The 10,085-nt window shown below is 36.2% G+C and overlaps 1 protein-coding gene across 1 annotated transcript; it reads right to left on the bottom strand.

Annotated features, from left to right (window-relative positions):
• Nucleotides 1–6,084: 6,084 nt before the first annotated feature.
• LOC110276876 (zinc finger BED domain-containing protein RICESLEEPER 2-like) lies at nucleotides 6,085–7,213 on the bottom strand. Its single transcript, XM_021133973.1, has 3 exons — nucleotides 6,775–7,213; nucleotides 6,292–6,708; nucleotides 6,085–6,152 (listed from the first exon to the last, which is right to left on the bottom strand). Exons 1-3 carry the CDS (start codon nucleotides 7,211–7,213, stop codon nucleotides 6,085–6,087), a joined length of 924 nt encoding a protein of 307 aa, XP_020989632.1.
• Nucleotides 7,214–10,085: the final 2,872 nt, after the last annotated feature.

Raw genomic sequence — 10,085 nt, 5'->3', positions numbered from 1 at the left:
GGCCATCAAATCTTGGGCAAAGTATGGACTATCATATATTGCTGGAAAGCCCAGGATGTCTACTTTCCAATGCCGTTGAGAGCGCGCCAGTTGGGCTTCTGTAGCTCCAGAAAATCCACTTCGAGTGCAGGGAGGTCGGAATCCAACAGCATCTGCAGTCCTTTTTGGTCTCTGAATCAGATTTTTGCTCAGGTCCCTCAATTTCAGCCAGAAAATACCTGAAATCACAGAAAAACACACAAACTCATAGTAAAGTCCAGAAAAGTGAATTTTAACTAAAAACTAATAAAAATATACTAAAAACTAACTAGATCATATCAAAAACATACTAAAAACAATGCCAAAAAGTATACAAATTATCCGCTCATCAGTGACTTATCTTTTGAATTAAAATTTGATTGAGAATTAGTTGTTGATTTGTGGGCTATACTTGCAATGAAGAGATTCTATTTTGTGAAATTCTAGATCAACACTAATTCTTCATCATCAATTGGCGCCCGTTGCCAGGGATGCAATTGATGTTATATTTTTGGTTGTTGTGAATATGTCCAGAGTGTAAATAGTTTACTTTTTGGTTATTTGGTTGTTTTTGCTAATATTTAGGTGTTTGTTTTTCTTGTTTATTAATGTCTTTTGTTTTTATTTTCTACTTTCTCTATGAGCTATCACCATTGTTGCTTGGAGCTTGGTTGTGAGTATTTTGTAGGGTATGATGAATTTAAGTTGGGATTGAATCATGGAGTGGGAGAATCAATTTAGGAAGGAACCATTTTTGTATGAGCAACACTCATGGCAATCACCTTTCCCATACTACAACGAGCCAAACCCTCCCCTATGTGAATATCAAACCCAAAGATATGAAAGACACCCCATATACAACCCTCAACCACCAAACCTTCAAGCACCACACCATCCACCTCCATGGAGTCCTAATGTCTATACACCTTGCTACCAAACATATAAACCATCACCCACTTATACACCACCTCAATACCCTCACCCACATAATACACCTTCCAACTATACAACCTTTTTCCCAATCTTTGAACCTTTTCCTTCATCTAATTATGAAGTTCCCCAACCCTTGCCCCAAGAGCAACAAGACCTTCAAGCATTCTTTCAAGAGCAAGAAGGGTTCCAAAAGAAGAAAGGGGAGTTCATAGCTACTATAGCCGAAGCAGTGAACCGCTTGGCCTTACTACACTCAAGCAATCAAGACATCTCCCTTGAGGAATATGGAGGATCAACTAAGGAGTGTAATGAGGAGGAGAACGTAGAGTCTCAAAGAGAAGAAGAGGAGCTAAGGCTTGAGTCACAAGAGGAAGAAGGTAGAACTTGTGAACCGAAAGAGGTAAATGGAGAATTGAGGGAGTTTGATCAAGAAGTGGATTGCATCATCAATGATTTTTTGTCTACCTTGGTCAATCCCCTCAGTGATCTTGAGGAACCTTCCCCTCTTGAGTTTGAGAGAGATAGGGAAGAGCTTGAAAAGGGTGGTGAGGAAGAGGTGATCACCCAAGAAATGGAGGCATTCATGCAAGATTCTAATAGGATGATTTCAATCCAAGGGCAATTTGAGTGGGTAACAATTTCCTCCATGAGCTTCATAGGCCCATACCAATATGCTATCTTGGAGACAGATCACTGCTGCACGAAAATTACACTCACACTATCTAATTCCACACAATTAACCAGCAAGTGCACTGGGTCGTCCAAGTAATACCTTACGTGAGTAAGGGTCGATCCCATGGAGATTGTTGGCTTGAAGCAAGCTATGGTTATCTTATTATTCTTAGTCAGGATACCAATAGGGTTCTTTAGTTTCAATTGTAAAAAGTGAAAGAGCATGAAATGAGTAATTGTTACGCAGTAATGGAGAATGTGTTGGAGTTTTGGAGATGCTTTGTCTTCTGAATCTCTGCTTTCCTACTGTCATCTTCTTCACGCACGCAAGGTTCTTTCTATGGCAAGCTGTGTGTTGGTGGATCACCGTTGTCAATGGCTACCATCCGTCCTCTCAGTGAAAATGGTCCAAATGCGCTATCACCGCACGGCTAATCATCTGTCGGTTCTTGATCATGTCGGAATAGGATCTATTGATCCTTTTGCATCTGTCACTATGCCCAACACTCGTGAGTTTGAAGCTCATCACAGTCATTCAATCCCTGAATCCTACTCGGAATACCACAGACAAGGTTTAGACTTTCCGTATTCTCAAGAATGCTGCCAATGGATTCTAGCTTATACCACGAAGATTCTGATTAAGGAATCCAAGAGATATTCATTCAATCGAAGGTAGAACGGAGGTGGTTGTCAGGCACGTATTCATAGATTGAGAATGGTGATGAGTGTCACGGATCATCACCTTCATCATGGTTAAGTACGAATGAACATCTTATAGAGAAACAAGCGTGTTTGAATAGAAAACAGAAATAATTGCATTAATTCATTGAGATGCTGCAGAGCTCCTCATCCCCAACAATGGGGTTTAGAGACTCATGCCATCAAAAAGTATAAAGTTCATATCTAAAATGTCATGAGATACAAAATAAGTCTCTAAAAGTTGTTTAAATACTAAACTAGTAACCTAGGTTTACAGAAAATGAGTAAACTAAGATAGATAGTGCAGAAATCCACTTCTGGGGGCCACTTGGTGTGTGCTGGGGCTGAGACTTAAGCTTCTCATGTGCCTGGGCTGTTTCTGGAGTTAAACGTCAGGTTGTAACCTATTTCTGGCGTTCAACGCCAGAATGCAACATGGAACTGGCGTTAAACGCCAGTTTACGTCATTTATCTTCGAGCAAAGTATAGACTATTATATATTACTGGAAAGCCCTGGGTGTCTAATTTACAACCCAATTGAGAGCGTGCCAATTGGACTTCTGTAGCTCTAAAAAATCCATTCCGAGTGTAGGGAGGTCAGAATCCAACAACATCAGCAGTCCTTTTTCACCCTGAATCAGATTTTTGCTCAGCTCCCTCAATTTCAGCCAGAAAATACCTGAAATCATAGAAAAATACACAAACTCATAGTAAAGTCTAGAAATTTGAATTTTTCCTAAAACTAATAAAAATATACTAAAAACTAACTAAAACATACTAAAAACTACATGAAATTACCCCTAAAAAGCGTATAAAATATCCGCTCATCAATCACCAACTTAAGGTGCTTCTTGGAGTGTTAAATGGTGAAGGATTGGATGTTGGTTGCCAAAGGAGTTCAAGGTATAAGTGGTGGAAGGTTCGATTAGGAGGATTCCAAGAGTTAGTTGGGTGCTTCAAAGGTGGTTTAGGAGATTGTTCATCCAAGTGCAAGAGCAAGAATCAACAAGGGGATGACAAAGAGACTAGAGTGTGGGATTTGGGTATAAGTTTCAACAATCAACACTTGTGGATCCTAAGCACCAACTTGGAGTTGACTAAGAGTTTGACGTGCTTCATTTGGGATCCTAGATGAGTTTTGAGGAGCAAACATGGGTGGCGACTCAAGGATGAGTGGAAGCATAAGCCACCATGACACAAGCTTTGCTCAACAAGTCCAACTTGAGTAACATCCTTCTAACTCTTCTTTCTTTTAGTTTTTGTTTATTGAATTTTATCTCTTTGATTAGCTTTGTTTGATTAAATTCTAGGCTTGATTTAGTTTAATTTTATGTTTGATCATGTGTTTTTGAAGAATGATATGTTTTAGGGTTGAAAACCTTTTATTGATATCATGGTTGGTGTCTTAAAGGCATTAAAAATGTTGCAGAAAAAGAGCATTGTGTATGCGCACAGCCTTATGTGTACGCACACTTCCCCTAGTTTTTGCCGTCTGTGCGTGCGCACAGCAGTGTGCATACGCACACTTGATGACACACGCTCTGTTCACAGTGCTTGCACACCCTGTGCGAGCGTACCCCAGTACATTTTCATTCTGTGCGTACGCACACATGGTCCTTATGCCTTAAAAAAAAGAGGTCTTTTGTGCGTGCGCACACCCTTGTGCGTACGCACACTTCTTGATTCCCTTCCTGCCAGGAGTGCTCGCACACCCTATGCGTTCGCATTCCCTACTGTTTCCCTCTTGTGCGTGCGCACCCGTCCTTGTGCGTACGCACAAGTCGCGTTCTGGGCGTTAATTAGAAAGAGTGCCCTATTGCGCCAGCCCACCCACAACCCTTCTTTTTTCTTCTTTGTTTGCCACAGCGTTGCCCACCCCTTTTCGTTTGGCTGCCGTCGGCGCCAGAACCACCACCGCCACCACATTTCTCTCTCTCTCTCTCTCTCTCTCTCTCTCTCTCTCTTTTCTCTCTTCTTTCTTCTTTCTTTTTTTTCTTCTTCTCTCTTTACCCCTCTTTTTTTTGTTTATTTGCTTGTTTAATTTTCATTTGATTTATTTAACTTTGCTAATCTAGCTTAAATTTTGGTTAATTAGTAGTTGTTGAATTGCAAGTGTTCAATCTTTAATTTATGAGTTGTAGATGTTTGAATTTTGGTTTGAAATGGTTGAATTCGTGCACTGTATATCATGTGTTTGATATAATGCCTGAATGAATTCTTTGTTTAATGCATATGTTGTAGCTACCATATGTGTTAGACTATATCCTTGTTTGGCATTCTAATCAAGAATTGTGCACTTTTGAATGATCATCATGTTATTTTGGATTGGAATTTCAATAAGGTACTTGTTTATTACTTTGAGTTGCTAGGACCAATTTGATATGAAAATTGACATTTGATTTCCTATTTGGTGCAATTTTTAACAAGTGCATATTGGATTTAGTGAACTGAATTGAATTACTGGTTCATCATGGTTTTTAAACCGATATTATCACATCACAAGGTCTTGTTTCTTTTTAATGCTTTGCATTTATTTGAGTTGATGTGACTTGATTCTTATTAAACTTGTCACATTTTGTAACAAGCACCTTCTCTATGTGATTATTTCATGGATCTTGAGGATGAATAAGTAGACTTTTTTTCATTATTGAATTGGTTATTGCTTGTTGTGCTATTTAATATCAATTTTACTCTTTCACTTGCACATCTTCAATATCCAATATTTCCTAAAATCAATTCACTCTTCTTGTAATTGCCTAAGCTTGCTTGTCTTTGATGCTCATCTCTTAGTTGCATCTTAGGCCATTTAGTTGAGGAACTCATGCTTACTTTTTGATTTTGTGGATGCCATTTTAAACGGCCATTGTGTGTATTCTAACCGCGCGCATAATTGGAATACACACGGCTCAATTTTTTTATCATACCACACCACTATGCAAAATTCCTCAATTAGATGCTTATTTACTCACTCCTTTACTTTTTGTGCCACTTGCCTTGTGATTCTTAGTTATACTTGATTTATTCTTTTTTAGGATGAGACATAAAGGCAAGGAGCCGGTAGACAGGGGTGGGCATGGTTTGGATTTTTTTTAAATCCAAACCGGATCCATTTCAGAACCAGATTTATGGTTCATGAAACCAAACCAGAACTGGATTGAAGAGAGAAACCGATTTTAAACCGGTTTGAAAAAAACAAAAACCGTTAAACCGGTTTTAGAATTTAAATCCGGTTTTTACTTATAAACCGGTTTTAAATTCAGTTTTACATATAAAACCGGTTTTTTTAAATCCAAATCTAAAATCCAATTTTAAATCCGATTTTTTTAAAAATCCAAATCTAAAATCCGGTTTTTTTTAAATCCAAATCTAAAATCCAGTTTTTTTTATAAAATCCACTTTTAAAACCAGTTTTTAGAAATTTAATTTTCAAACCATAATTTTTTAAAAGTAAAAATTAATACTAAAGTCATTTTAAAGTGTATAGGTTCATTACAACTAGAATTTGGTTCTTTATAAATCTAATGACAACAGCTAATCTATATAACATTTAATCATTCTTAAGACATCAAAAGAATACCACCAAAAAATCTCTTTAAAACAACAACCACAAAGTATCAAAAGATGCCAAGTTGCCAACAAAATCATCAAACAACCACAACTTTTTTGAGGAAAATATATCTGCAAATAACAAAATATACCTTTGTCATTTTAAAACAAATATTTGAATGAAAGTATTAAACCAAATGAGAATATTAAGCATACCTAGTCATCATCAAGATTATCAATTGATGCCGCCATAGAACAAGCACCATCATTAGAGGAAAATATATCTGCCAAGGGAAACAAATTAATTATCAAGTCTATATTCAACAACTTTTAATTACTAACTAATACCTAATTTCTAAAAAAGAAAGATAACAAAAACAAAAATAAAATAAAATGAGAAGAAATATGAAACAAATTTTATACTTTGATCAACTTGTTGAAGAACTTCATCATCATCATCTAAAGCAGAGAAAAGATCTTCCTTAAGCCAATCTCCTGTGCAGACTAAGGCTTCTACCATTCTAGGTGTTAAGGAACTGTGGTATGGATCGAGGACTCTTCCTCCAGTACTAAATGCAGACTCCGAAGCTACCGAAGAAACAGGTATAGCCAATACCTCACGAGCCATATTTCCAAGAATTGGAAATCGGGTTGAGTTGACCTTCCACCAGTTTAGTATATCAAACTTATGGGAGTATGTCTCGCATTCTTCTTGTAAATATCTATCAAGTTCAGACCTTGTATTTGTTCTGCGACCGGTTGCTTGCAGAAAAAAGCCCATGCCATGAAGATCGGTATTAATGTTGTTGGCTTGAACATCTTGCGTATCAGCTTCACTTGCTTCGTCAGAACTTTGGTATTACTGATAAAGTAACTTTATGCACTTGGACTTTGACTTCAATTCACCTCCTTTTTCTTCTCCAAAGAAGTAATCCAAGAAATAATTGACATACTCAATCTTTTGCATTGGATTAAGTACGATAGCAATCAATAACAACATATTCACCGAATCAGGATTGCCCCAATACTTCTCATACTTAACCCTCATCCTTTTTGCCATTGACATAGTACTAAAATCAACAGAATCACAAGAATGACGAATAAATCGTCCAATTGCAAATACTTCCTTCATATACGTATCACTGGTAACATATAAGGTACCAGAAACACGTATAGTGGCATCACTGAACACTCGCAAAAATGGTACAATGGACTCAGCATACTCCCAGTCTGAATCAGAAGGAACACCTCTCCCTTTTCCTCCATTCATCTCTCCTATATAGGTATTATCTTTCAAAGCAAGCAACTCAAATGCTTTGCGATGCTTCAAAGCTACCTCTAACATTTGATAAGTAGAATTCTACCTAGTCTCAACATCCATGCAAGGCAAGCCTTTATATTGGATTTTTTCTAATTCAACACACTTTTGAAACCTACTAGCTCTAGATGGAGAAGATCTAACATATTTTACTGCACTACGAATCCTCAAGACTGATTCATCAATCTCTTTCAACTCCTCTTTTACAATTAAGTTTATAATATGTGCACAACACCTCATATGAATAAATTCACCATTTAAAATAATGCTATTCCAAGAATTCAATCGTTGCTTCAGATATTTAATTGCAACATCGTTAGAGGAGGCATTATCAACTGTCACACTAAAGACCCGATTCAAATTCCAATTATTTAAACAAGATTCAATTGTTGCTCCTATAACCTCTCCTAAATGACTTGTCACTTGACAAAAATTAAGTATTTTTTTATGTAATTTCCAATCCAAATCAACAAAGTGTGCTGTCAAACTCATATAAGTAAAATTTTGAATTGAAGTCCAAGTGTCAGTGGTTAGACATACTCTGCCACAATTTGCCAAAAGAAAATCTTGCAACTTCATCTTCTCTTCAGCATAAAGAGCTCCAATGTCACGTGCTAATGTAGTCCGTGAAGGAACTTTGAATCTTGCTTGTAGGGCATGCACAAATTTTCAAAATTTCGGGCTTTCAACGAAGCGAAATGGTAGCTCTTCCCCAATAAACATTTCCACAAGTGCCCTTCGAGCCTCCTCTTGGTCAAATTTGGAAGCACTTGGTGAATTTAAAACACCACGCTCATCTATAGTCGGTGTGGTCGTTGTTTTTCTTCTTTTATTCGAATCATTATTAGGATTTTGCTTGCATCTTCTCAAATGACCACCCATTGAGCTGGTTCCATTCCCATATTGTATTAAGCTACCACAATATTTGCATTTAGCCTTCTTCTCAGTAGCATTCTCCACATCAAAATGATCCCAAACAGCTGACCGATTCTTACAAACACCTGACGGTGGAGAAGATGGTTGAATGCTAGCGGACATCCCTGTTGCTTCAATATTACTATTTTCAGTCATCTTGCTCTGCATATAAAGCAAGGTGTACATAACTTAAAATTTGGTGCCAAACATGCTAAAATTAACACAAACTAATCCAAAGAAACAGCAGCCAATAAAACTTCAGCATGATTCATAAACTAATGCATGTTCATATATCTCGCAAAGAAAACACGGCCTAAAGATTATGAAAATTATTGTCCTGTACCTCAAAACAGTAATATCCTACTATCTGCACCTGCCTGCACTAACCAATACAGAGAGACAAAACACAAGCACTTTTGGAATTGTTTAAGGCACTGTGCAGACGAGACAAGCTCTGTTGAAGAAATCATGACCACCATAAGGCCACTTTTTCAGAGGAATCAGATTATATAACTTATTGTTATTGTTATTATTACATGTTGTCATTGTTAATATGATATCCCATCACTTTATGTTCCCTTTTCTTATTAATTTATTAGTGCCGATGGCGATTCATTTTTCTTACCGCATAAGAAAGAAACCTAGCTATTTCAAAGTTTGCTACATATAAGATTTATATCAGCTTTAAATTAAATTAAAGTTGCATTACATATATACAATGTTTATAGAAATTACAGGGACAACCTTAGCAAAAGGGCTACAAATTAAATTTGGTTACAGGATTCTATGTTAGTACATACATGCTTCAATCCAGTGCTCAAAGAGTCAAAGTTACAATATAGCATTCAATTGTTCAAAAACTACAAATGAATAATGTCAAAACTCAAAAGGCTACAAGGGATTTCTCATAAAGAACTCACAATAATATTAATGTGCCCAAATTTCAAAATCTATGCGGGAGGTGAAATTGTAAATTACCCAGAATGCAGGAACCTCTGTTTATTATGTCAAATTTCTCAATTGCAAGAACTTAATAGTAATGAGTGCAGTTCTCTTCTAAAATTAAAGAACATGCATAGTTTAACTATTTATGGTTGTAGTAAGGTATTCATATGAATCTATGGCAGAGGACCGTGCCTTATTTATTTATATGTATATATACGTGCATATATTGATCATTGGTAAAGATAATCTAAAGCACTTAACCTTAGCTTCTTTTTATGTTATTATTATAGAATTTTGAGGCAAAAACGAGATTGTATGGTCACGTGTATAAAAAATACAAGCTAAGTTAACAGAACATATAAAATCAAACATTGCAAATTTGCAAGTATATACATATATAAGTTAACAGAACATAAAAAGGAACATAAAAAGCTTGGAAGACGACAAGGAAATGCTGTTAGATGATTCAGAAAAAACCAAGAAGCTGCTGAAGGAATTGGAGGAGGAAATGAAGAGAGTTAAGCTTGATTGGTTTGAGAAAAACAATCATTGATTGTACAATGGTAAGAATAAATGACACTACATTAGTTTCTAGCTATGTAGTCAAATATAAGTTGGAGATAAAAACCTAAGATTATACAGAAAGTACCGAAAGAATCATAGTTGTATTCTTCTCTTTGTTTTTTTTAATAATAAGATTCTATTATAGTTCAGAAAGAAAAGAATACAACAAAAGGTTTCATTATGAAGAATAATTTGCACTAAACCAAAAGCTAATATATAGCAGAAGTTCTAATTAGAAAGAAAAATCATGCTTCTAGACTTACCAATAGTGTAAAAGTTAATCCAGCCGAAAAGCATATTGCAAAACCATATAACCTCTGCTCATAAACAGAGAGCTTATTAGTCCAACAGTTCACAGATAGAAAGCTTACCGAGTGAAAACAACAAAGGTTTTAAGATGACAAAGATTTCCAATAAAGAAGAAAACTAAGGGAGGTTGACTCGTTGACACATAATGACATGTTTCAATACAAAA

Source organism: Arachis duranensis, chromosome 10 (genome assembly GCF_000817695.3).
Source record: "Arachis duranensis cultivar V14167 chromosome 10, aradu.V14167.gnm2.J7QH, whole genome shotgun sequence".
NCBI lineage: Eukaryota > Viridiplantae > Streptophyta > Magnoliopsida > Fabales > Fabaceae > Arachis > Arachis duranensis.
This window is presented reverse-complemented; position numbering and strand designations above follow the sequence as displayed.

Coding starts and splice junctions, on each gene's coding strand:
- LOC110276876 (XM_021133973.1), bottom strand. CDS start 7,213: ATGTTAGAGGTAGCTTTGAAGCATCGCAAAGCATTTGAGTTGCTTGCT. Junction 6,709..6,774: donor CTTTGGAGAAGAAAAAGGAG/GTGAATTGAAGT, acceptor GTTCTGACGAAG/CAAGTGAAGCTGATACGCAA. Junction 6,153..6,291: donor TCTTCAACAAGTTGATCAAA/GTATAAAATTTG, acceptor TTCCCTTGGCAG/ATATATTTTCCTCTAATGAT.